The 27,274-nt window shown below is 38.5% G+C and overlaps 1 protein-coding gene across 4 annotated transcripts in view; it reads right to left on the bottom strand.

Moving 5' to 3' along the window:
- TTC28 (tetratricopeptide repeat domain 28) overlaps nucleotides 1–27,274 on the bottom strand; it is a 738,720-nt gene that overhangs the window by 319,432 nt on the left and 392,014 nt on the right. For all 4 annotated transcript variants that reach the window (XM_032138048.2, XM_058430991.1, XM_058430992.1 and 1 more), the window contains 3 exons: nucleotides 25,569–25,716; nucleotides 16,255–16,527; nucleotides 14,867–14,997 (listed from right to left, as the gene is read on the bottom strand). In XM_032138048.2, coding sequence (XP_031993939.1) covers nucleotides 14,867–14,997; nucleotides 16,255–16,527; nucleotides 25,569–25,716 — 552 coding nt within the window. The remainder of the gene's footprint in view (nucleotides 1–14,866; nucleotides 14,998–16,254; nucleotides 16,528–25,568; nucleotides 25,717–27,274) is intronic.

The raw sequence follows: 27,274 nt of genomic DNA on the forward strand, positions 1-27,274 counted from the left end.
TGGATGAGATTATTAAAATAAATAAACTGTGCCCCTTTCCCACCAGAAGCTCCCAGTTCTACAGTGAGGGGAAGAACACCATTACAAACAAATATATGGGAAGTGCTATAATTAAGGGATCACCAAGGGCCACAGTTTGTCAATCAAGTTGAAAAAACTAACAGATTGATATCAAGTGCTAAGGTGTTTAGAGCAGCCTTTCTGTTGAGCAATTTGGGTAAATCTTTTAATTTAAAATATGTATTGGATATGACGCCAAAAGCACAGATAACAAAAGAACAAATAAGCAAATGGGACTACATCAAACAAAAAGCTTCTGCGGCCGGGCGCGGTGGCTCACGCCTGTAATCCCAGCACTTTGGGAGGCCGAGGCGGGTGGATCACGAGGTCAGGAGATCAAGACCATCCTGGCTAACACAGTGAAACCCGTCTCTACTAAAAATACAAAAAAAAAATTAGCCGGGCGTACTGGCGTGCGCCTGTAGTCCCAGCTACTCAGGAGGCTGAGGCAGGAGAATGGCGTGAACCCGGGAGGCGGAGCTTGCAGTGAGCCGAGATTGCGCCACTGCACTCCAGCCTGGGCGACAGAGCCAGACTCCGTCTCAAAAAAAAAAAAAAAAAGCTTCTGCACAGCAAAAAAAAAACAATCAACAAAATGAAAAGGCAATCTACGGAATGGCAGAAAATTTATAAAATACATATTAGATAAGGGAATTCATACAACTCAATTGCAAAAAAATAAATAAAAATAACCCAATTAACAAAAAGCAAAGACCTGAATAACATTTTTACAAAGAACACATATAAACAGCCAATAAGATTATGAAAAAGTGTTAAAACATCACTAATCAATGAAATGCAAAACAAAACGACAATAAGATATCACCTCATAGCTGTTATGATGGCTATTACCAAAAACAAAAGAGATAACAATTGTTTGCAAGGGTGTGCAGAAAAGAAAATGCTTGTGCACTGTTGGTGGGAATTGATACAGCCATTAAGAAAAATAATATAGACATTCCTCAAAAAATTAAAAAAGAGCTACATTATGATCCAGCAATTCTACTTCTGAGTATATATCCAAAGCAAATGAAATCAATGTCGAAGACATGTCTGAACTCTGTTCACTGCAGCATTATTCACAATAGCCAAGATATGGAAACAACCTAAGTGTCAGATGAATGGATTCAGAAAACAGAGTTTGTGTGTGTGTTTGTGTGTGTACAGACACACATACATATACACACATACATACAAAAATATATGTACAATGAAATATTATTCAGCCATAAAAGGAAATCCTGCCATTTGTGAGACAGCAGAGACGACTCTGAAGAACATTATGCTAAGTGAAATGAGCCAGAAACAGAAAGACAAATACTGTATGATTTTACTTACATGGAATTCCACTTATATATGGAACTTTTAAAAAGTCAAACCCATAGAAGCAGAGAGTAGAACAGTGGTTGCCAGGGCTTGGGGTGAGGGAAATGGGGAGATTGGTCAAATAGTACAAACCTTCAGTTATAAGATGAATAAGTTCTGGGGACTCTTAACACACAGTATGGTGACTATAGTTAATAATACTCTATTGTTTACTTAAAATTTGCTGAAAGAATGGATCTTAAGTGTCTTCACCACCCCCAACTCACACAAACAATAACTAAGTATGATACTTAATGGTTAATCAATTTCATTGTGGTCATTTCACACTGTATACATACATAAAACAATTACACTGTACACCTTGAATACATATAATTTGTATTCAGCAATTATACTTCAATAAGGCTGAATAAAATTTTTTAAATATTATAATGTGTAAGACACCTGGTGACCCAGCAATCCCACTTCTCAGATGCTATTCTAGTTCTAAATGTATACAAAGAGACTAATATATGGTCTTTTTTACTGCAACCATGTTTGTAATGGCAAGAAAACAACGACAACAACAAAACCCAAACAACTCCCTGAATTTCAACAGTGGACGAATGTCACACCCATAATACATACTAGTACACAGTTCAAAACAATGTAGTTGATCCATGTGTGCTCACATTAAAAGAGGTTCAAGATTATTATTATTTTTTTTTTGAGACAGAATCTCACTCTGTCACCCAGGCTGGAGTGCAGTGGCATGATCTCGGCTCACCACAAGCTCCGCCTCCCGGGTTCACGCCATTCTCCTGCCTCAGCCTCCCGAGGTTCAAGATTATGAAGTAAAAAACAATCATTTGGAGAACAATACCACATTCTCATTTATGAAAAATAAAACAATACATTTTTAGACATGTATATTTAAATCCATAGAAAATGGGCTACAACCCCACCAATAGAAAAATAATAAAAGCCACAAATATAATTTAAACTTTCTAGTAATACATAAAAATGTAAAAAGTAAAATTAACTTTAATAACACATTTTAATCCAATGTAGCCAAAATATTATCACTATATTAAACAATATAAAAAATTAATGAGATACTTTACATTCTTTTTGTTCATTCTAAGCGTTGAAGTCCAGAGCGTATTCTACATTTACAGCACATCTCAATTAAAACTAGCCACATTTTAAATGCTCAATAGCCACATGTGGAAGTAGCTACCACAATGAGCAGTATAAATCTAGGAGAATACACTTCAAACTGGTAACAGTGGTTACTTCTGGAAAAGACAGTTTCTAAATCTTTTACATCAATAACTAACTCATACATTACTTATGTAATGATAAAACTATAACAATAAAAAAACAAGTAGTATGGGAATACAGATGGCTGAGCAAATAACACTGTTCCCAGGGTTGCTGAATATCTGGATCAAGGAAGGGAACCAGGGAAAAATAAAATTTAAAAATACCATTTACAACAGTGAAGATGCACACACACATACATACATACACACACACACACACACACACACACACACACACAAAACCTAAGGATAAAATTAAGAAACGATATGCAATAGTTCTACACTGAAAAGAATAAAACACTGCTGGAAGAAATTCTACAAGGCCTAAATAAATGGAAAAATATGCCATGTTTATGGAATATAAGACTAAAATATATTTATAGATTCAATGCTAACCCAGTCAAAATTCCAGCAAGATGTTTAAGCAGAGGAAAGGAGAACTGACAAGCTAATTCTAAGACATACATATATGTAAAGAACCTGAAATATCTTCAGCAATCTTGAAGTAGAACAAAGCTACAAAAATTACATTATCAAGTATCCAGACTCATTAAAAAGCTATAATAACTAGGAAATTTACTATTGTCATAAAGATAGACAAAATTATTAACAGAGCAGTATCTTTATATGTATACCTTATATCTTACTTACGACAAAAGTAACATGCAGTACAGTCTCATGAATATAGAGTGCCGGGTCAATTGGATATCCATGTGGGGAAAAAACATGAACTTTAATTTCTACCTCAATGCAAACAAGTTAATTCCAAGTGGCAGTAAATCTAAATGCAATGACCTTGGGATATACAAACATTTTCTTAAACAAGACACAAAAGGCCCTAACTAATAAACAAAAGTATTGATAAATTAGACTTAACTAACATTTGATATGATATTAGATAGAGAAGATAAGAATTGAGAAAGAGAGCTTCAATGTGGCAGAAATTACAACTAAACCTGAAAAAGGAAAATGTTGCTAAGGAGTCAAAGATGAGGCCTTCTATGCAAAGAGACCAGAAAGAGCAAAGGTACAGAAGGGTAAAAGCAGAAGGCCAGTAGACTTGCATAAACAGATTAAAAGGTGTAAAATATACAGAGTAGTTGAAGAAAAGTAATAAGAAAAGGTTATGAAGGGGTTTGGACTTTATCCTGGAGGGAAAAGGAAGCTGTCAAAGGCTAAATTTAAGCAGGCTTTTTCTGATGATGTAATTCACGATCAAAACTAAATTTTAGAGGATAACTCAAAGAGCTTATAGAAGATGGACTAGATCAAGAAGAAACTAGAATCAGGACAAGGTTAAAACAGGGCTTCACAAATTAGAATATTTACATACCCCAGTGTGACAAGAGGTATGCAAAGCTATCTAATAAAATCTACAGCACTTTTTCAAGGAGTATCTTGTTTACTTGAATATTTAGGGAAAAACAACTTCACACTAAAACAAACACTGATATAATGTAGTCATATGCAATTTTCATATGAGTAATTTAAATAATGATGACAATAACATCAATAATAACAATAGCATCCCTTTTCCATCCTAATTATGTCTAAGGCACTATCCTCATCAAGCACTTTATATGAACTAATTTAATTCTCACAACAATAAGCAAAATAGATACTATTAGAATCACTTCCTCCATTAAACTACACATACAGACTTATTTGCTCAGATATGTGTTTCCATATACCTTTTTCTTTTTACTTTTTAAATTTTGTAATTAAGGTTTAACAACTCTTCTTTACATTGCTGATGATATAACTTGGTATAACCACTTTGGAAAACTGGCAAAAACTTCCTAAATCTAAACATCATATGTATGACCAAATACCTAATAGAAATAAGTGCTGATACTCATCAAAAGATATTCACAAAAATTTTATAGCAGCATTTTTATAACAGCCCCAAACTGGAAACAACTCATGATTCCATCAGTACACTTAAAAGAGTTATATAGGCTGGTGCGGTGGCTCACGCCTGTAATCCCAGCACTTTGGGAGGCCGAAGCGGGCGGATCACGAGGTCAGGATATCAAGACCATCCTGGCTAACACGGTGAAACCCCATCTCTACTAAAAAATACAAAAAGAAATAGCCAGGCGTGGTGGCGGGTGCCTGTAGTCCCAGCTACTCGGGAGGCTGAGGCAGGAGCATGGCTTGAACCCAGAAGGCGGAGCTTGCAGTGAGCCGAGATCACGCTACTGCACTACAGCCTGAGCGACAGAGCGAGACTCCGTTTCAAAAAAAAAAAAAGCTATATAATTTTTAGGTCACATGGTAATAAGTGGCAGAGCCAAAATTCAATGCCAAGTTTGTTGAATATCTAATTTCACACTCTCAACCACTATCCTATATTGGAAAGAAATTATCTACTCACAGCAGCAGCTTCAGACTTTGCTCATAGGCCCAAGCAGTATACATCCTTTCTCCTCCACTTGCATAAGAATATCTACTAAAAGCTGTGAAAAGTTCTTAAGAGGAGGGTACTGCAACAGTCTAGGTAAAAGAGATGAGAGGAGGCAGGAAAGAGATTTCTAATACAGAAGAAGAGAATCGAGTAACCAACCAAATATGACAGTGAAGGGAGGAGGTGGTTTGGGAAACAGGACAATGGTGAATGCAGAAATAGGCACAGATTGAGGGCTCAGTCAACAGAGTTCAAGGTACGTATCCAGGAGGCAGGTGGGTAGAGGGTATGAAGCTCAAGAGACAAATCAGACTGATAAAAAATACTTTGGAGTCAGTAGTTTTCTCGGAGGGTGGAGCCAAGATGGCCAAATAGGAACAGCTCTAGTCTACAGCTCCCAGCCTGAGCGACACAGAAGACGGGTGATTTCTGCATTTCTGTTTAAGGTACCGGTTTCATCTCACTAGGGAGTGCCAAACAGTGGGTGCAGCACAGTCGGTGAAGCGCACTGTGTGTGACCCCAAGGAGGGCGAGGCATTGCCTCACTCGGGAAGCGCAAGGGGTCAGGGAGTTCCCTTTCCTAGTCAAAGAAAGGGGTAACAGACGGCACCTGGAATATCAGGTCAGTCCCACCCTAATACTGCGCTTTTCCAACGGGCCTGGAAAACGGCACACTAGGAGATTGTGTCCCGCACCTGGCTCGGAGGGTCCTATGCCTACGGAGTCTCGCTGATTGGTAGCACAGCAGTCTGAGATGAAGCTGCAAGGCCGCAGCGAGGCTGGGGGAGGGGCACCCGCCATTGCCCAGGCTTGCTTAGGTAAACAAAGCAGCCAGGAAGCTCGAACTGGGTGGAGCCCACCACAGCTCAAGGAGGCCTGCCTGCCTCTGTAGGCTCCACCTCTGGGGGCAGGGCACAGACAAACAAAAAGTCAGCAGGAACCTCCACAAACTTAAATGTCCCTGTCTGACTGACAGCTTTGAAGAGGGTAGTGGTTCTCCCAGCACGCAGCTGGAGATCTGAGAACGGACAGACTGCCTCCTAAAGTGGGTCCCTCACCCCTGAGCAGCCTAACTGGGAGGCACCCCCCACCCAGTACAGACTGACACCTCACTCGGCTGGGTACTCCTCTGAGACAAAACTTCCAGAGGAACTATCAGACAGCTGAATTTCTGGTCTCACGAAAATCCGCTGTTCTGCAGCCACCGCTGCTGACACCCAGCCAAACAGGGTCTGGAGTGGACCTCTAGTAAACTCCAACAGACCTGCAGCTGAGGGTCCTGTCTGGTAGAAGGAAAACTAACAAACAGAAAGGACATCCACACCAAAAACCCATCTGTACATCACCATCATCAAAGACCAAAAGTAGATAAAACCACAAAGATGGGGGAAAAACAGAGCAGAAAAACTGGAAACTAAAAAGCAGAGCACCTCTCCTCCTCCAAAGGAACGCAGTTCCTCACCAGCAACGGAACAAAGCTGGATGGAGGATGACTTTGACGAGTTGAGAGAAGAAGGCTTCAGACGATCAAACTACTCTGAGCTACGGGAGGAAATTCAAAACAATAGCAAAGGAGTTAAAAACTTTGAAAAAAAATTAGAAGAATGGATAACTAGAATAACAAATGGAGAGAAGGGCTTAAAGGAGCTGATGGAGCTGAAAGCCAAGTTTCGAGAACTACGTGAAGATTGCAGAAGCCTCAGCAGCAGATGCGATCAACTGGAAGAAAGGGTATCGCTGATGGAAGATGAAATGAATGAAATGAAGCGAGAAGGGAAGTTTAGAGAAAAAAGAATAAAAAGAAATGAACAAAGCCTCCAAGAAATTTGGGACTATGTGAAAAGACCAAACCTACGTCTGATTGGTGTACCTGAAAATGACGGGGAGAATGGAACCAAGTTGGAAAACACTCTGCAAGATATTATCCAGGAGAACTTCCCCAATCTAGCAAGGCAGGCCAATATTCAGATTCAGGAAATACAGAGAACGCCACAAAGATACTCCTTGAGAAGAGCAACTCCAAGACACATAATTGTCAGATTCACCAAAGTTGAAATGAAGGAAAAAATGTTAAGGGCAGCCAGAGAGAAAGGTCGGGTTTCCCACTCTGGGGACTGTTGTGGGGTTGGGGGAGGGGGGAGGGACAGCATTAGGAGATATACCTAATGCTAAATGACGAGTTAATGGGTGCAGGAAATCAACATGGCACATGGATACATATGTAACAAACCTGCACATTGTGCACATGTACCCTAAAACCTAAAGTATAATAAAAAAAAGAAAAAGGAAAAAAAAAAGAAAATGTGGTACATATACACCATGGAATACTATGCAGCCATAAAAAATGATGAGTTCATGTCCTTTGTAGGGACATGGATGAAATTGGAAAACATCATTCTCAGTAAACTATCGCAAGGACAAAAAACCAAACACCGCATGTTCTCACTCATAGATGGGAATTGAACAATGAGACCTCATCGACACAGGAAGGGGAACATCACACTCCAGGGACTGTTGTGGGGTTGGGGGAGGGGGGAGGGATAGCATTAGGAGATATACCTAATGCTAAATGACGAGTTAATGGGTGCAGGAAATCAACATGGCACATGGATACATATGTAACAAACCTGCACATTGTGCACATGTACCCTAAAACCTAAAGTACAATAAAAAAAAAAAAATACTTTGGAGTTACCAGCATATTTGTATATCAGATTTCCTGAATGGAGAACACTATCTCTAATCCTATGTAATTTATGTACTCTTCTGACAATTCATATTAACTCATAGGAAGGCCTCTGTGGGCAATTAAAATTAATTTTGATTAAGAAGGTTAGTCAGAATAAAAAAATCCTGTGGAGGCCGGGCGCGGTGGCTCACGCCTGTAATCCCAGCACTTTGAGAGGCCAAGGTGGGCGGATCACGAGGTCAGGAAATCAAGACCATCCTGGCTAACATGGTGAAACCCCGTCTCTACTAAAAATACAAAAAATTAGCCAGGTGTAGTGGCGGGCGCCTGTAGTCCCAGCTACTCGGGAGGCTGAGGCAAGAGAATGGTGTGAACCCGGGAGGCAGAGCTTGCAGTGAGCCGAGATTGCGCCACTGCGTTCCAGCCTGGGCGACAGAGCCAGACTCCATCTCAAAAAAAAAAAATAAGAAAAAAAAAATCCTGTGGAGAAGATACCACCTCCCCTATTAAGCATCTGAGAGCAACAGTAGAAAAGAAAACCTATTAAGCTATGCATTCGTGTGCCTGTAGTCCCAGTCACTCAGGAGGCTGAGGCAGGAGGACTGCCTGAGGCCAGGAGTTTAAGGCCACAGTGCACTATGATCACACTTGTGAATAGCCACTGCACTACAGCCTGAGCAATGTAGCAAGACCTCTGTCTTTAAAAAGCAATAAAATTAAAAAAATTTTTTTTTGGCCAGGCACGGTGGCTCATGCCTGTAATTCCAACACTTTGGAGGCCGAGACGGGTGGATCACCTGAGGTCAGGAGTTCGAGACCAGCCTGGCCAACATGGTGAAACCCCATCTCTACTAAAAATAAAAATTAGCTGGGCGTGGTGGTGTGCACCTGTAATCCCAGCTACTTGGGAGGCTGAGGCAGGAGAATCGCTTGAACCTGGAAGATAGAGGTTGCAGTGAGCCGAGATCACGTCATTGCACTCCAGCCTAGGCAACAGAGCAAGACCCCATCTCAAAAAAAAAAATTTTTTTTTAGAGAAAACCTATTGCTTTTTAAAGGTAGGCAGACAAACTACTTTCAGGCTGCTATCTAGCTACTTTGGAAAATCCTAAAACTTATTATATAGCCAAAGATGCAAGAGGTAGAAAGATGCAGTTTAGTATCCTTCCCACGCATAGCATTTACAGTATTAATTTTTGCTTCAAAAGGCAGTTTACTGTATTTTATTTCACTATCAAAATCATGTAAAAGGGCAAACAAGGTATAATTTAGGATCACAGGTACAATGTAACAATAGGATAATCATAAAATCTGTATTGCCTGAACTTATAAAAAACTTATATAAAACTTATATAAAATTGAAGATGGTAAGACTGCTGTTTGGGAGTGTTCTCAAAGATCTAATTAGTGCAGTAATTAAGAGGAAAAAATAGCTGTGTAACATAAGAACAGAGATGTACAAAATTATCATTATCTTCAAATAATTTGCATTACAAGAGAATCAACAAAAAATTATGCACTAATATAATTTTCATATGATAATTTTCATGACAAAACATGCAAGATGAACACCCTTCCTACATACCATCAAAAACTATTTTTTAAAAAAATCACAATGCGGGCCTGGCGTGGTCGCTCATGCCTATAATCCCAGCACTTTGGGAGGCCAAGGTGAGGGAATTGCTTGAGCCAGGACTTTGAGACCAACCTAGGCAACATAGTGAGACCTTGCTCTACAAAAATTTTTTTCAAATTAGCCAGGCATGGTGGCATGCGCCCATAGTCCCAGCTACTTGGGAGGCTGAGGTGGGAGGATCAATTGAGCCCAGGAGGTCAAGGCTGCAGTGAGCCATGATTGTACCACTGCACTCCAGCCTGAGTGACCCTGTCTCAAAACACACACACACACACACACACACACACACACACAATGAAAAAATATCTCATTTCCAATAAGATACACAAAGTGTATAGGAAAAGAAAATCTCCCTAAAAGTGTAGATGAGTGAGGGGACACGTAAGAATAAATGGAGAGACAGACCAGGCAACTAAACAGAAGACTGACTATTGAAAATACATCAATTTATTCATAAGTAATATGTAAATTCAATACAATTCCAACAGACACCCCAATGAATGATTCTCTAAAATCTAACAAAATGATTTTAAAGTTCATTTATGGGACAAGGGGACAAGAATATCCTAGACATTAAAAAAAGAATAATGGTATAGGACTTCTCTAGCAAACATAATGTATTATAGGGCAGTAATAATTAAAACTGTGTGTTATTCGAACACAAAGTGCCTAACAGCTCAGTGGGATGACACAGCAATGCCCAGAATCAGATCAATACAAAATAACCAATACCACTATAGAAGAAAACAGGTTAAGAGTATTAAAGTTCTTTATAAAGGAAATATAAGCATAAAGCTCTTTATAAAAGAAATTTTAAAAAACAGTCAACCCAAGTAGTGATCAAAGAAATGCAAATTAAAACAATAAGATATTACCTTTTTCTTAACCTATTAAATTGACTTTTTGGTTTTAATATTAATGCCCAGTGTTGGCCAGGGCAGGGAAATGAAACCTCTGATACATTGCTGATAGGCCTGAAACAGATGCAGCTTTCCTGGGAGCAATCAGCAATAAGTATAAGAAGTCTTACTATGTTTATTCCAAACCAACCCACTTCTAATAATTTAACTAAAGGAAATGATAAGAGGTGTGTTTAAAGATTTACCTACAAGGATATTTTTCCAGATTTTATAATACCAAAACTTTTGAAACAACCTAAATATGTAACAGTAGGAAAATAGATTAAATGAATTATGAGAAAGCCATAAAAATTTCAGTAGAACACTTAATAAAATGAAGAAATGTGTTATAAGTGGAAAAACATAAGTGCAAAAAGTTATAAAACAGCACTCCAAGAGGATTTCCATTTTGGTTTCAATAAATATAAACAATTATAATTACATATATGACTAAAAGAGCATACCAAAAATATTAACAGTATGGTAGGCTTATAATTAGTTATTTTCATGTAATTGTTATGTAATTGGATAAAACTAATAAATATTAACTTTTTTTTTTTTTTTTTGGAGACAGGGTCTCTCTCTCTCTCTTGCCCAGACTGGAATACAGTGGTGCGAACCTGGCCCACTGCAAACTTGGCCTCCCGGGCTCAAGCAATCCTCTCGCCTCAGCCTCCTGAGTAGCTGGGATTACAGGCATGTGTCACCACACCCAACTAATTTCTGTATTTTCTGCAGAGACGGGGTTTCACTATGTTGCCCAAGCTGGTCTCAAATTCCTGGGCTCCAGTAATCTGCCCACCTCGGCCTCCAACTCCTGGGCTCAAGTAATCTGCCCATCTTGGCCTCCCAAAGTGCTGGGATTATAAGCATGAGCCACTGTACCCAACACTATACTAACTTTTATGAAAAACAAGATTCTGTGACTATATTGAATAGGACTGTGGTAAATATCTGATCTTTGCTAAAGCCATGAACTCTCTTACCACTCAGCAAAACATGACTGATATGCTAACCAGAGTTTAGGATCACATTCCAAGTTTCACCTGTTACACAAAGCTTCCTCAAGTTTATATCAGTCTCTGCCCCTCTAGAGTTCCAGAATTTCAGCAGTGATTAAGACAGCATTCATCATTTATTGCTGAAACAATGTTTTAATATTTTCATGTATTAAAGCTTGCCTCAAAAAGAAAGTAAGTCCCTCAAAGGGAGTAACCCCACACCACACTACCCAGACCTTGAACCCTAAGCACAGTATTAGGTGCCTTTATGAGAAGACATCACACTTAACTGAATTAAATCTCAGAATGGCCAACTAAAACTCTGAACCTAGATAAAATACATATTGCTGAAATAGTTCCCTTTAGATATTTTGTACATTCCTGTAAGTTCTAAACCGATATTAACTCCAGTCTTAACAATTGGTGGCTGGTTTCAGGGATACAGGGATAAAGATTTCCAGTAAAACATGGGCAGGTAAGAAGCAGCACTCAAAAACAACCTTAAAAATTAGAGAAATGCCCTTGTTCACTGCAGCGTTATTCACAATAACCAAGATATGGAAACAACCTAAGTACCTATCAAGAAATGAAAGTGTAAAGAAGTTATAGCTCACACACACAGACACATACATATATTGGAATGTTATTCAGACTTAAAAAAGAAGGAAATCCTGACATTTGCAACAACATGGATCAACTTTGGAGAATATCATGTTAAGTGAAATAGGCCAGACACAGAAAGAAAATTACTACATGATCTCACTTATATATGGAGTCTAAAATAGCTGAATTCATGCAAGCAGAGCATGGACAGAATGGTGGTTACCAGCGGGGGTTGTGGGAGAGGAATGGGGAGATGTTGGTTAAAGGGTATACAGTTTCAGTTATATAGGATAAATAAGTTCTAGAGCTCTAATGTATACCAGGAAGCTACAGTTAATAAATCATATTATATACTTAAAATTTGCTAAAAGATTAGATCTGAAATGTTCCCCCCTCCAACAGAAAGTTAAAAAGAATTACTGAATGCTTACTATGTATCAGATACAGTAAATACATTTATGAACAAAAAACTAAGAAAAATACATTAATTTCTCATGAAAATGAATGGTACTTTATAATTCCAGAAGCAAACACAATAGAAGAAACACAGTAGGAAAAGGGGAAATTCCACACGTCAGCCAAAGAATCAGATAAATATGCTTGAGCAACATCAAGCAGGAGCATGGGCTAAACAGGAGGAACAACTCAGGAGGCCTCTGCAATAGTTGAGCTATCTACGGCTGACAACCCAAATGGGCCACTGTGAAAAGGTAATGGCCAGAAGAGGTTGATTATTAAAGTCTTAATAATCAGAAACTTTGAGGAGAATATTATTAAGCTTAGAAAAGGAATGTGGTAGCTGGACATACTCTCCTCACATAAGGGAAAAAAGAAATTCTCCTCAGTGGGAATTTTAAATCAGCCCTGGAGTCGATTACTTATACATAAGGAAAATATCCCAATAGGCAGGCTTGTGCTACTGCAGTAGCGGCTATGCAAAGGGCAATTTTGGAAGGGCTTAGAAGTGACTGTGGTAGGTGGCAAACCTAAGATGAGTAGGTTTGGGGAAGGAATGGGTACCAGTATTACTTCAGGGTCCCTTCCATCCTCATAATTCAATGATTTCTTATTAACATATTGTACAGCAGAGGTTATAAAACATGATATAAATTACACTACTGAGAAGAGGGAAGGCAGAAAAATTTTATTCCTCCTGTTTAACATCTATAATATAACATCTGTGATATCATAGAGAATGTCCTACGATGATATTTCTTTACCATTATGATTCAGATATCTTAAAAGTCTTTCTACCCTTTGTAGTAATTGGGCTAATACATACACCTTGAAGGTTAGGAAAAAAGAGTATAAATGCAGCTCTTGCCTTTCCCCCCCCGCCCCCAAGATGGAGTCTTGCTCTGTCACCCAGGCTGGAATGCAGTGGTGCAATCTCAGCTCATTGCAACCTCCACTTCCTGGGTTGAAACAATTCTCCTGCCTCAGCCTCCCAAGTAGCTGGGATTACAGGCACCTGCCACCACGCCCGGGTAATTTTTGTATTTTAAGTAGAGACGGGGTTTCACCATGTTGGCCAGGCTGGTCTTCAACTTCTGACCTCATGATCCACCCGCCTCAGCCTACCAAAGTGCTGGGATTATAGGCGTGAGCCACCATGCCTGGCCAGCTCTTGACATATTTATAGCAATCTGTCCCTTCACTAAATGGACCTATCTGGACAATTATGCTGTTTTAGTTCTTAAACCTGGCTCTCACTTCTTAATGCTATTAGCATATCTGTCTCTAGGAGTCTGATCTCTCATTTCACTCCCTGAACATCAAGAAATCAGATTATCTGGCTTATAAGAATTGTTTGTAATGTTAGTTATTTGGGCAATAAGAAAAGTGTTCAGGTAACTCTCTAGAGAATAAAACTGCCCAAAGTCCAAGGCCCTTCAATAGTCTGTTTTGGTGGCTTTCAAATGCTTTTCTTCCCCAATTCCTTCCTAGTGCCTGACCATGTTCCTGAGACACGTAGTTGCTGGATCATTTAAACAATCTAATTAATCTTTATAAGGTTCCATAGTAGAATTCTTAGATGTAAACATGACTAAACATATTTCTTAACACATAGATTGATTTATAAACTTATTGTTGCCTCTGCTATTACCCTTCTCTTCCCTATTAATAATATTATAATAAAAGCTATCATTTATGGAATTCCTTTGTGGAACGCCCCTATGGAAATCCTGACACCATGCTGGGCACTTTACATATATTATTTATAATCCTACCACAACTGTGTTTGGAATAAATAGAATAATCATTTCCTGAATAAGAAAACAGAGGAGTTAAGTTATAACCCCAAGATCCCACAGCCAGGAAGTACTGCAGCTGGGATTTAAATCTGGGCCTATCTGACACCAAACCTCACCTTCTTTCCAGTCTGCAGACAGTCTCTAATCATGTTACATCTACTGAATATTAACTCTTTGAGCATATTATATTTCATCTCTTTAATAAAGACTATGATGATATTTCTTTACCAGTATGATTCAGATATCTCAATCAAACTCAATATGCTCCTGAGTTGAAAATCCACCAAAGCAACAATGTAGAGTTTGCAGTAATAATACCTGATCTAAAAAAAACAATGTTTGCTTTTTACAATTTAATGAGTATGACATAATGACATAGCTTTTTTCTAATTTTACATAAACTTGTGCACATTTGAAGATAGTAAGAACAATGCATCTGACAAAGCTGTTAGATCGTGAGGTCAAGAACAAAGTCGTATCTATTTCTATATATCCAAGGACTATGCTTGGATATATAGAACACTCAATTGTTGATGAAAAACAGAATCAATAAGTCTCAAATAATACTTTCTTCTGAAAGTAATATTTTAAGATACCTGAAACAGTTTGTTTTTTAACAGAAAATAGAGTTCCACGTTTCTAAAAGAAAAAAAAAAATGTTTTTGGTCTGCAGATAAACTTCCTACCTCTCGATCTTTGAGTTTCATGGCGAGTACCAACTGATGCCTGTGGTTAGTGAGAGCCTCCCGGTAATTTCCTTTAGAGAAGAATGCAGAGCCCAGATTCCCATGAGCTCGGCATTCTCCTGTCTGGTCACCTGGATTGAATTGAGAAAAAAAAAGATAAAATTTCTCTAAGTTACAATGTTATTTATAATATATAATGGTCATCTTAATTTAAGAGCCACAGATTTATTAGCTAAGATTTCACTTATCTTCTTTTAGAACAGTATTTGTTTCTTCCACAAGACCCTATGTGGGGAGTTATTGTCCTAGAATTTAAATCTCTGGATAACAACTGCTATTATTGTCATAACATACAACTGCAGACAGGGACTTAGGTGTCTTGGAAACAAAAGGTTAAAGACCTTAACACAAACTAGCTGCTGTTTGAGTCCTCATTACCCCGCTAATGACCTTTGATTCTAAACAACCATCAGCTTGTTGGTTCAGTCATTTGACTCCAAATCGACGAAAAAATATCTTTACAAGTATGCTGGTGGTAGATGCACCATATCCCTTCTCTTACTCCAATCCTGTAAGTCCTTGAATAATCACCATAATGACCATCGTAATCATAAGCCATACTTATTTTACAAATGAGAAAACTGGGTCACAGAGAGGTTAAGAAACTTGCCCCAAGTCACACAGCTAGTAAGTGGCAAAGCCAGGATTCTAAACCCAGTAGGCAGGCTCCACAGTATACACCCTTAACCTCTATACTATACTATCTCCTTCAACAAAATGATGATGCATCCTAATGAAGGAAAAAATTAAAACTAAGATGAAAAATTCACCCAACAATGTTATCATCTCACATATTTTGTAAGCCCAAATCTCTGAAGACGGCAATGAGTATGTTATTCCACATCTCTTGGCCTTTTGGGAGTGCTAGAACCTTGTTATATGAGAAAGCTGTAAAGACCTGAATAGTCTAAAACAGAGAATGTTCTAGAGGCACTCACTTTTTTTTTTCTTTGTTTTATTTTTTGTTTAAGAGACAGGGTTTTGCTCTGTTGCCCAGGCTAAGAGTGCAGTAACATCATCATAGCTAAGTGTAATCTTGAATGCCTGGGCTCAAGCAATCCTCCCACCTCGGCCTCCAGAGTAGCTAAGACACAGGTACACCACACCCAGCTTTTTTTTTTTTTTTTTTTTAGAAACAGGGTCTCACTATGTTGCCCAGGGTGGTCTCAAATTCCTGGCCTTAAGCAATCCTCCCAAAGCACTGGGATTACAGGTGTGAGCAACCAGGCCATCACTTTTCACTGCGTATTATTCTCATTCATGTCATGTTACTCAGCTTTCTTTGTTCCCTTTCTGCACTGAAATAGAGAAGAGAAGCATCACTCTACCTAAGGTCTTGGCTACATCCAAGTCCTGCTGCATATATCCAGTGCTCTTCTCTGTATTTCCAAGAGACCAGTAAGCACTGCTCAGGGCAGAGAAAACAGAACCTCTCAGTTTGAGGCTGCAGGTACCAATCTTCAGTGCGGCTTCTAAGACAACCACAGAGGCCCCATGATGGCCAGCTGTCAGGAGTTCCTGCCCAACCACAGACACGACCACAAAAGGACTCTTGTCCAGTTTCATTTTCTGAAGCTGCTGATAAGTGGGCTCGAGGGAGTCTGAAAATAAACAACAATAACAGCAACATAACAGGAGAATGTAGGATGATACAAAAACAATCTTTTCTAACATGCTCTAGAAACAAATGTTTATCATACCTTTTGTGGCTTATTTCAAGTATAAATTCTTCAACCTTTATTCTAGTACCACCCTAACTGTCTGCTTATCTCATATGACTAGTATCACAAACCCCAGTCCAGTAATTTCCTTCTCCTCACTCTTGCATGTATATGTCTTATCCTTTCTTTTGGCCTTCGTGATCATCATGTGCCACTTTCCCTGAATAGTTCCCTCTCCTCTGTCCTGTTCCCCTCTCAAAATATTACAGGCATATCCCTCAAGTCCTACTTGTACTGGGAATATCCCCAGGTCCTCCTCTGGCATACATTAATCTGTGTATCCAAACTTGTGCTGCATTTTAATAGTATTGCACAGTTTGGTCACTAACTATTTTAGAATTGTTCTACACGTATTAATTTTGTAAATACTTTTCCAGCTAAATCTAAAGACTGCTATAGGACTACTGTAACTCCATAGCAAGTGGCACAATGTGGGTACTCAGAAAACTCATCATGAACACAGGTGAAAGTCCCTAACATGTCTGGCATTTGATAAGAGGTTTGTTTGTGACAGGTTTTGCTCCGTCACCCAGGCTGGAGTGCAGTGGCATAATCGTGGCTCACTGCAGGCTCAACCTTCTATACTCAAGTAAATCCTTCCACCTTAGCCTCCCAAGTAGCTAGGACCACAGGCACACACCATTGTCCATGGCTAATTTTCAAAAAATTTTTGTAGAGATGAGGTCTCATTACGTTGCTCAGGCTGGTGTCAAACTACTCGGCTCAAGCAATCCTCCCACCTCGACCTCCCAAAGTGCTGAGATTACCGGTGTGAGTTACCACGCCCAGGCTGATAAACTTGAATCTGAATGACAGATTAATAAACCCTGTCCATATTTTTTCCTAGAAGATGCAATAAAAGCTCTCCCAACAAAACCCTTGTCATTCTCACGGGTAACCCAGTATCCATTGCTGCTTCTGAGACCAGTAGCCCCCGACTAGAAGAATATTATCCATTTTTGTTGTGGTCATAAATGAAACCATAAAGAAATCATCTGAATTTATTTATTAAGATGGAAGATAAAATTAATGTTGGTCTCATTTTATTTTCATATGGTATTAAAAGAACATAGATAGGGGTCAGTAAGCCACAGGAGATTTTTTTCCCATTTGAAGCTAAGTTTGAATGTAGATAACCTCTAAGCTCCTTTTCCCAATTCTTTTTTTCTTTAAAGACAACTGCAGAGGTATTAATGATAGCCCTACAATGAGATGGCACTTAAAAAGTATTTATTATTAGCTTTCCTGAAAAACTATTTCACATTAGTTTTTCCACTATGCACATGTAAAAAAAGAAAAACTATAAAATGGGTGGTCTCTTTAAATCTTGAGTCTCCTAGCCAACAGTACTGCATTAAAATGTAATTTTTACAATTTATGACTTTGAATCTAAACTCTCCACTAGAAAGCTCTTGTCTGAATCAACAATGCCACAGAAATCTTGAAACCTGGAAACCTGCGGGTGCCTAAAGCATTTTTTTCCTTCAATCAGATCACTAACAGAGAACAAAGAACATTCTTACACCTGTCAAGATTCAAGCCGTGCAGAGTGCTGGTAAACACTAGCTAACCAATGGGGTTAAGTACAGGCACAAGAACCCAGGAATTGCTAGAATACAAAAGCACAATACCATAATGAAATACTGTGAGCAGAATTTTGGTGGTGTCCGCTGATGAGTTTGGCAGTCAATGTTGATCACATCAGCATCCCACTGGCCAATAAGCAGAAAAAAAATAATAGAATTTTAGAGTTGAAAAGGCTTTTAAAACATGCTCTCTTAGAAATGAAGAATCTGAGTATTTAAGTGACTTATCCAAAGTTGGAAAGCTTGGGACATAGCCAAGATAAGAACACACTGCAGGGCTCTAAGCCCAGGTTCTACAACATCACACCAGGCAAGATTCTTAGTTGCTAGCGACATACACCAATCTTGGCTGCATGTAAGCAGAAAAGAAACACATTGAGTGACTACTGGGAAAGGTGGAAAACCAGGCCTCCAAACCCTCAGTCAAAATCATACCACAAAAGCTGCCTGGTGAAGGCAACATAACCATTGTAACCAGGACACCACAGTTTACAATGCTCCTCCCCACACCACCTCACTGAATGCCACCCTTGGAAAATGAGTGTCACCATTGCCACCTCCACCACGAGAACAAATTCTGTGCTATCCTTTCTTCTTTGAACCTTTAGCTTCTGATTCAAGGATGGGGTCCCAGCTGCTAGGGAGAATGGGAAAATTAGGATCTGATGCTTTCAGCTTTTATTATAGACGGCAGAAGCAGAAGTGTATGATGGAGAATGCCCTAAACTGACAGCCCAAATTGACTGATGGCTAGCAAAGATACTATGCTTTACTCGGTGATATCTTTTCCCATAGCAACCACAGCTAAGTTAGAGAAATAATCATCTAATTGAGCCTCTAAAATTCTACAACAATGGTAGGAAGAAGAGTGAACATTGCCACAGAAAGAAATACCTGGAAGATTCCCAAAAGAGAAAGAAATCTTTAATTGTACAAATTTTCACTAGATGAAAATGAAACTGATGAAAGAGAAGTAAAAGATAAAATTTCCCTTCTCGGTATATAGGAAATACACTTCAAAAGATAAATTATAATGCAAAGATCAATGCAAGGCTAATATACAAAACATGCTATAAGAGTTTGGAAAAGGGAGGGATTATCAAGGGCAACTGGAAAGCTTCATGGAAGCAGAAATTGATCTCTTGAAAAAAGAGTAGGGCTTAGACAAGTCTTTGCTAAGCATTTCTGAGAGTAGAAGGCATTTTATGCAGAAGATTTGTCCTAACAGAAGTGCCAGAGAAGATAGATACATGAAATGACAGGGATTGCTGAATAGGCCAGCTTGAACTGACCAAAGAATACTTGTAGGGAAGGAAGTTGATGTAAATTAATGGGGAAAACACTGAGCTAAATACATACAGACACCTGTATTTGAAAGTCACATAGCCTCAGTCTCTCACTTGGTCAAATGTGTAGGTTGAAAGTGGTGATTGTTACACAAATCTATTCATGTATATATGTATGTCAATGTGTACAGATACACACACACAAAAGTCCATTTCACTATATATAAATTTAAAAATTTTTTACTATCAAATTTCTCTGCTTGGGTTGTAATTATGTCTCATTGGTCCACACCCACAATCAAAAGCTCTAGATATACAAGTGGTAAGATAAGTTTTCTAAATGTATAGGTGATCACTACAATTATTTCCAACTCTATTATTCTAACTCCGATTTTAGAGTAAACTTGGGCTATTAGCAAAGAGACTAATTTTGTGATTTTATCAGGCTAGGTGAAACAGAGTTTTGGCAGCCTATAGCTATTAAGATGCTTTTCTTTCTAGAGTCTATGCATAATACACGAAATAGGCAATGTCAAATGAACTCCATAAGAACATAAAGCCCTTTGCAACATCAATTCATCAGCCATTAAGTGTTTTTGAAATATAAAGGCTTTAAAAATTTAAAATGAACAAAATCATACTTCCTAACACTTAAGAGCTTGTAGGAATCTAGCAGAGGCTAATAATAAACAAAATCACACTCAATAAGAGATATACTGTATTTCATCAGTTCTGAGATGCACATTTATTCACATATTAACAATCTCTGAATTTGGGATTTAATACCTGTGAACTCAACAGTGCTATGAAATGGTGTGTCACTTTTATATCTAAAGGGGCCTAAAAGAGCTCTTTCGGAAGACATAAAATAAAAATATGTGTCATCATAATAGTCGGTAGTTTTTTTCTTTCTTTGTAATACATAAAATAATGAGGCCAGGCATGGTGGCTCACACCTGTAATCCCAGCACTTTGGGAGCCAAGGCCAATGGCCCAGGAGTTCAAGACCAGCCTGGGCAACACGGTGAAACCTCATCTCTATAAAAAATACAAAAATTAGCTGGGTGTAGTGGCACAGACCTACAGTCCCAGCTACTCAGGAGGCTGAGGTGGGAGGATCACCTGTGCCCAGGAAGGTCGAGGCTGCAGTGAGCCATGACCATGCCACTGTACTCCAGCCTAGGTGGCAGAGTGAGATCCTGTCTCAAAATAATAATAATAATAATAATAATAATAATAATAATAATGATGATGATATAACTTTTAATTCAGAGTTCTTAGAAGTGGTAAAATGTGCTATGGGACCCCAAAAGAGAAAGTTGTTACTAACTCTACCAGGGTAGGTCTGGGAAGGCTTCCCAAAGGAAGTGGTACCTGAATAGAAATCAGAAACGTGAGAAACCAGTGTTTTCTAGGAACTGCAGGTAGTTTTAGTTGAGAATATCTGGAGATAAGAAGGAAAGAGAGGCAAGGTCTTTTCTACTAAGGCTTGAGAGAAACTTCTCCAGTGAGTGCTCATAAAGAGGACCTTAGGTACTACGTAGTGTTCGTTCCACATCCACACCACTACGCCTGCCCTAAACATAAGAGCAATTAGTACTGCAGCTGCTTCCACTCCTTGGTGAGAAGAATGGCATCATACTGCAGAGGAAAAGGCATCCTACAGAGGCCTGCCTTTAGATGCTAGTTCTTGACTTTCAAAACAACATTAGGAGATGGATATTATAATTTCTCTCTACAGATACAGACTGAAGTATAGAGAAAGGAAGCAACCTTGCTCAGCCAATGGACTAGCAAATGGCAGTGCTGGAATTAGATTCCAATCTTTTGGGGGAAGAAGCCTATGTTTTTGTTTTTTGTTTTTTTAAGACGGAGTCTCACTCTGTCTGTCACCCGGGCTGGTGTGCAGGGACACGATCTCAGCTCGCTGCAACCTCCGCCTCCCAGGTTCAAGCGATTCTCCTGCCTCAGCCTCCTAAGTAGCTAGGATTACAGGTGCCCGAGCCTATGTTTTTAACATAACATTTCAGAAGGAAGCCTCCTGTGAAAAGTGACTCCCACCTAAAAGAGAATCAGAGGGAATGAGCCCACTTAGGGTAGACAATTAGGCAAATAAAAGGTGAGCCCCAACTTGACCCTGCAAGAAAAGCTTATACATTTAACAGGCATTTTCCAATAGCACTTCATAAAATCAGCTTCCCTGGGTCCCCAGGAGCTGGTGGAAACACCACAACAGGTGATAGACCATAAATGTAATAGTTCTTAGATTGCCAAATTAACAGGAAGAGAGACAATATACACAAGAGGTCCTCAGCAAGAAGTGACCCTAGCATCTTTAGAGGAACAAATAAAGGTAAACTCAATCTCACTTGGTAATTACATTAATAAATCCATGGTTGGCAATAATAGTATGCTACAACATCCAAATTTGCTTAAGTGTTTGTAAGATACAATAAACTGAAATTGCTGAAAGATTACCTTAAAAAAGAAATAGAATACGGTAAAAAGATTACTTGAGAAATCACATAAAAGAAAGTATCAATTTATATTTATTTTATATTCTCATTAATGATTTAAGAGAAATACATCATATAAAATAATGTAAGTATATCCACAGGAGAAAAGGTTTAGCTGATATCTGATTTGTGTGCATGAGTGAAACTAAAAAAATAAAGTAAAACAGATTTAATCAGTTAGAAATACAGGCAACAATAATAAAAAATCAAATGAGCATCAGTGTGGAAAAATATAATGTATTTATATGGGGGAAAGGGTATATTAATATAGGTTGGCCCTGCCTTAAAAGAAATAAAATCTTAAAACTTCCACAAAGACCAAACCACAGGAACACTGTGCAAGTCATGAGAGCTTTGTCTGCTTATAGAAGCACCAGGACCAGTTTTCTCCGCTGCATTCAAGGATTACAAAACAGGCTGGTCTGAGTGCAATAGTAGTTACAACTAACTGATCACAACCAGTTACAGATTTATCCTTCTCCACTCTCACCGCTTCACTTGATCAGCCTTTAAAATACAAAAAAAAAAAAAAAATTACAAAAACAACTGACATAACAGATCAGACGTATATGTAAAGTGACCCAAACTGCACAGCTCTGCAACAATGGCAAAACTTAGGAAGCTGCACGAGGCTAAAATAAACAATGGCTTAAAAAGTGGGCAGCAGCCGGGCGCGGTGGCTCACGCCTGTAATCCCAGCACTTTGGGAGGCCAAGGCGGGAGGATCACGAGGTCAGGAGATCGAGACCATCCTGGCTAACACAGTGAAACCCCGTCTCTACTAAAAATAGAAAAAATTAGCCGGACGTGGTGGCGGGTGCCTGTAGTCCCAGCTACTCGGGAGGCTGAGGCAGGAGAATGGCGTCAACCCAGGAGGTGGAGCTTGCAGTGAGCCGAGATTGCGCCACTGCACTCCAGCCTCGGCGACAGAGCGAGACTCCGTCTCAAAAAAAAAAAAAAGTGAGCAGCAAATGATGAGAAATTTTGTCAATTACAACCATATGACAAAAAGAGAGGTCATTAAGATGTGGGATGATGCACAGAACAATACTGTGCATTGTAACATACTCCATAAATTGTTGGTAAGAAAAGCCTACCTGGAATAGATACAGTGGTAAAGACAATGCTAAAAATAAATCAGGTAAATTAAATTGCCTTAAGAGAAGAGAAGAAGATATTGAAGCATTCCAGGCACCAGTAGGAAGCTGCTTTCTCCAGGTTCAGCCTTAGGTCACTTACATAAGATGGGAAAGAACCTGGTAGAGAAAACCCTAAGGGTGACAGCAGCTCTGAGCTATTTCTAGCAGTGCAGGGAAGATTTCCCTACATTTATCTAAATAGATCGCTTCAAAGGCAAAATGGTAAGTGATTCTACTGATCTCAACACATTCACTCCAATATTCTAAGGCAGCAGCAGAAGAACCTCAGAATAAAGAGGTAGTATCTTCATGAACTAAATAAAAAATGTTCCATGTAAATTCCTTGTGGAAGGGTGTAGGGAGAGAACAAGAAAAAACTAGAAAATGGAAAGGAGAGATAAGATGATTTTTTTCTTATTGTCCATTCTGCCCCTGCTCCCTAAGCCCTGGAGCTCCAAAATGCATCTGCTCTAAGTCAGAGTTTATTTATTTATTATTTATTTATTTGTTTATTTATTTTGAGACAGAGTCTCACTCTGTCACCCAGGCTGGAGTGCAGTGGTGCGATCTTGGCTTACTGCAACCTCCGCCTCCCAGGTTCAAGTAATTCTCCTGCCCCAGCCTCCTGAGTAGCTGGGATTACAGGCGCGCACTACCACACCCAGCTAATTTTTTGTATTTTTAGTAGAGACGGGGTTTCACCGTGTTGGTCAGGTTGGTCTCAAAATCCTGACCTCGTGATCTGCCCACCTCGGCGTCCCAAAGTGCTGGGATTACAGGCATAAGCCAACACGCCTGGACAGTCAGAGTTTATTAACAGTAGGTCCCCAGGAGGTTTCAGCCTGTGGCAAAACCTCAGCTTTGTAGAGTTTATAAAATCGCATAAAGAGAGAGGTTTTCTTTTTTTTTTTTTTTTTTTTTTTTTTTTTTTTTTTTTTTTTTTTTTTATTATTTTTATTTTTATTTTTATTTTTTTTTTTTTGAGACGGAGTCTGGCTCTGTCGCCCAGGCTGGAGTGCAGTGGCGCAATCTCGGCTCACTGCAAGCTCCGCCTCCAGGGTTCACGCCATTCTCCTGCCTCAGCCTCCCGAGTAGCTGGGACTACAGGCGCACACCACTACGCCCGGCTAATTTTTTGTATTTTTAGTAGAGACGGGGTTTCACCGTGTTAGCTAGGACAGTCTTGATCTCCTGACCTCGTGATCCGCCCGCTTCAGCCTCCCAAAGTGCTGGGATTACAGGCGTGAGCCGCCGCACCCGGCCGAGAGAGGTTTTCTTAACACTTTCTTCCTAAAATATCCTGAATTTCAGGAAAATATTTTTTATAGCTATGAATTACCCAGAGACCAAATGAGTACCATTTAGTTTATCAAACTTTTATTTGGCACATACTTTGAGCCAAGTATAATACTAGCCAGTATATTAAAAATATCTAAGGCTGCGAACATTTTCAAAACTAGATAAAATGTTGAATGATGCTGCTATTAAAAATTTTAAGTTCATTTTTCCATATGAAAAATTCAAAAACATACCACTTCAGACTGAAAAACAGAGTTCTGCTTGACATACCCTGATTAAAATGAATCATTATTAGCTGTCTACTGTCTACCATAAATCTGCCTCGGTGTCTCAATCACTCCCCAAAGATAGCAATTGCTATACATACTTTTAGTCAAATCTTCCCAAGAATTCATTCCTCAAAAATCAACACTCCTCAAAATGAAGCCAATCTGTTTTGGGCCTCAGAACTCCTCCAACCTCTACAGTACCATTTTCAATCCATTCTTTTTTTTGTTCCAGAATACCAACCAGTGTAAAGTAGAACAGGGAGAAAATATGTAAACTGGTATCTGTCTTGTTTCTTTCTTCTTTTAATTCAACATAATCTTTTAATGCTCCTCTGAAAAATTTGAGACACAGCCTACAATTAGATATGTATTTCTTTTATGAAATATAAGAATGTCAAATGTCTTCTCTTATTTGAGTATTTCTAGAAGGCATATACTGGTCCATCTGAAAATCAATTTCCTACTAAAAGTGTTGTGGTTTAGAATTATAGAATTTCAGACTACAGAAAAACTATAAGGGTTTTTAAATAATCCCAAAAGCCAGAGAAGTTGATCCATTTACCCATTGTCATACAGTTAGTTAATGAAAAATTTAAGAATGTAATATAAGTCCACAAACTTCTAGGTGAGTGGCCCTTCTACCATACTATTCTGCCTCATTAACATCACTTGTTGGCAGTGATTCTTGATTTTCCTTGGTCTAAAATATCAAATCTTAGCAAATTTGATAACCTATCAATTCTCTGTGCCTGAGCCTAAAGTCTTGGAAGGCTAGAAATGATCTTCTTTAAATTAATGTTATACCAAGTACTTTTATCATATTTACCTCTCATGGGAGATTTCATGGCGGCTTCCACCATCCCCACCAGAAGCTGGAGACTCTTGGGGTCTTGAGCCAGTCCAGATGCAAAGGCTGCCAGGGCATCGGCATGACGTCCAAGGTACTGGAGGGCAACACCCTGTCGGAAGTATGCCTAGAAATAAAAGATATATAATGCATGTTTTGCCTGTGTTCCAACAAGGCTGATGGTGATTCTTTACTAGAACAACAGATCAGCAGAACTAAGATTGAGATATACTTGATTTAAAAACCTAGTGAACAGTTCATAATGAAATGAACTAACTTCTAACATCACAAGCATACTTTTATCAGGCAACTTCTATTTAAAATTTTCATCTTTTCACTTCTAAGACACATCAATTTTATCACATTCTTTGGTATTTATTCACACGTTACTTTTATTGTTTTTGAAGTATTTTAAAAATATTTCTTATCCCACCTTTAATGCCATAAGCTCCTCAGGAAAGGGACTTGAAGATGTCTTTATATCTCACCTAAGTATCTAGTACAGTGCAAAAATAAATGAGATGAATTCTACTTATTTTCTATTTCCCCCTCTTAAATAATTATAAAGGAACAAATGAGTGTGTGATTATTGTTAAAATAATTTTAATAATGAGTAACACAACATGGCTACTTACTTTTAATGTGTTGTTTCACACATAATATTTAAAAGCAATTACCTATATGTGTGCTTTGCTTAGAAACCAAAAAAGGTTATTATCCTTTGTATTCTTTAAGTGAGTTATTTTAAAAACTAGTATTATCAATTGTGATTACAGGAAAACATTCCTCCTTCTAACTAACTGCAGAAAAGACCAGAGAATTAGTAAGATATTTAAATATTTAAATTTTAGAATTTTACAATAGTTTTAAGAAACTGCCATTTGTTTTCTTTTCTCTTTTTTGTTCTTTTAATAGACAGAGGGTCTCACTCTTTTAACCAGGATTGAGTGCAGTGGCGCAATACTAGCTCACTGCAGCCTTGAACTCCTGGACTCAAGCGATCCTCCCACCTCAGCCTCGAAAGTGCTGAGATTACAGGCATAAGCCACTGCACCCAGCCTGCAGTTTGTTTTCAACTACACAGAATAAAACCAAGCGGGTGACAAAGTGTTACTTCTATACAACCAGCAAATTAGGTGTGTACCTAATTAAATAATACATACAAATAACATATAATTAACATTCATTGCTTATATGACAACATCTGCTTCTAAAATACTTGGTCTCCTATTCAACTGAAATATTCTTACAATTCTGTTTATAACACAAACTTATTTTTTTTCAACCCAATATACTTAGAAATTGTCACAAATTGTATTCATGGGATCTAAACGAAGTTTCAAACTCTTAAAACTACCACTCAATAAAAAATACATAATTAAAAAATTTTATATTACAAATGCATATACACAGAGAGTGAGAAAGCACCTTTTGTGTTTACAAGATATATTTACTTATCTTATTTTTATAATGATTATTTGAGGTAATTTAAGAGAGGCAACACCATTCAGTGTTTCTATTAAAAAACAATCCATAAACAGAATGAAAACTCAAATTATTACAGACTACTCAGGCTTCTATGAAAGTATCAGCAGCTGTTAAAACTCAGACCCCAGTAAGATAATAACCTATAAATGCACTTTCATTACTAATTCATAGGATCACTTCCCTTCACTGGACTCAGC

Source organism: Hylobates moloch, unplaced genomic scaffold (genome assembly GCF_009828535.3).
Source record: "Hylobates moloch isolate HMO894 unplaced genomic scaffold, HMol_V3 SCAFFOLD_19, whole genome shotgun sequence".
Taxonomy (NCBI): domain Eukaryota; kingdom Metazoa; phylum Chordata; class Mammalia; order Primates; family Hylobatidae; genus Hylobates; species Hylobates moloch.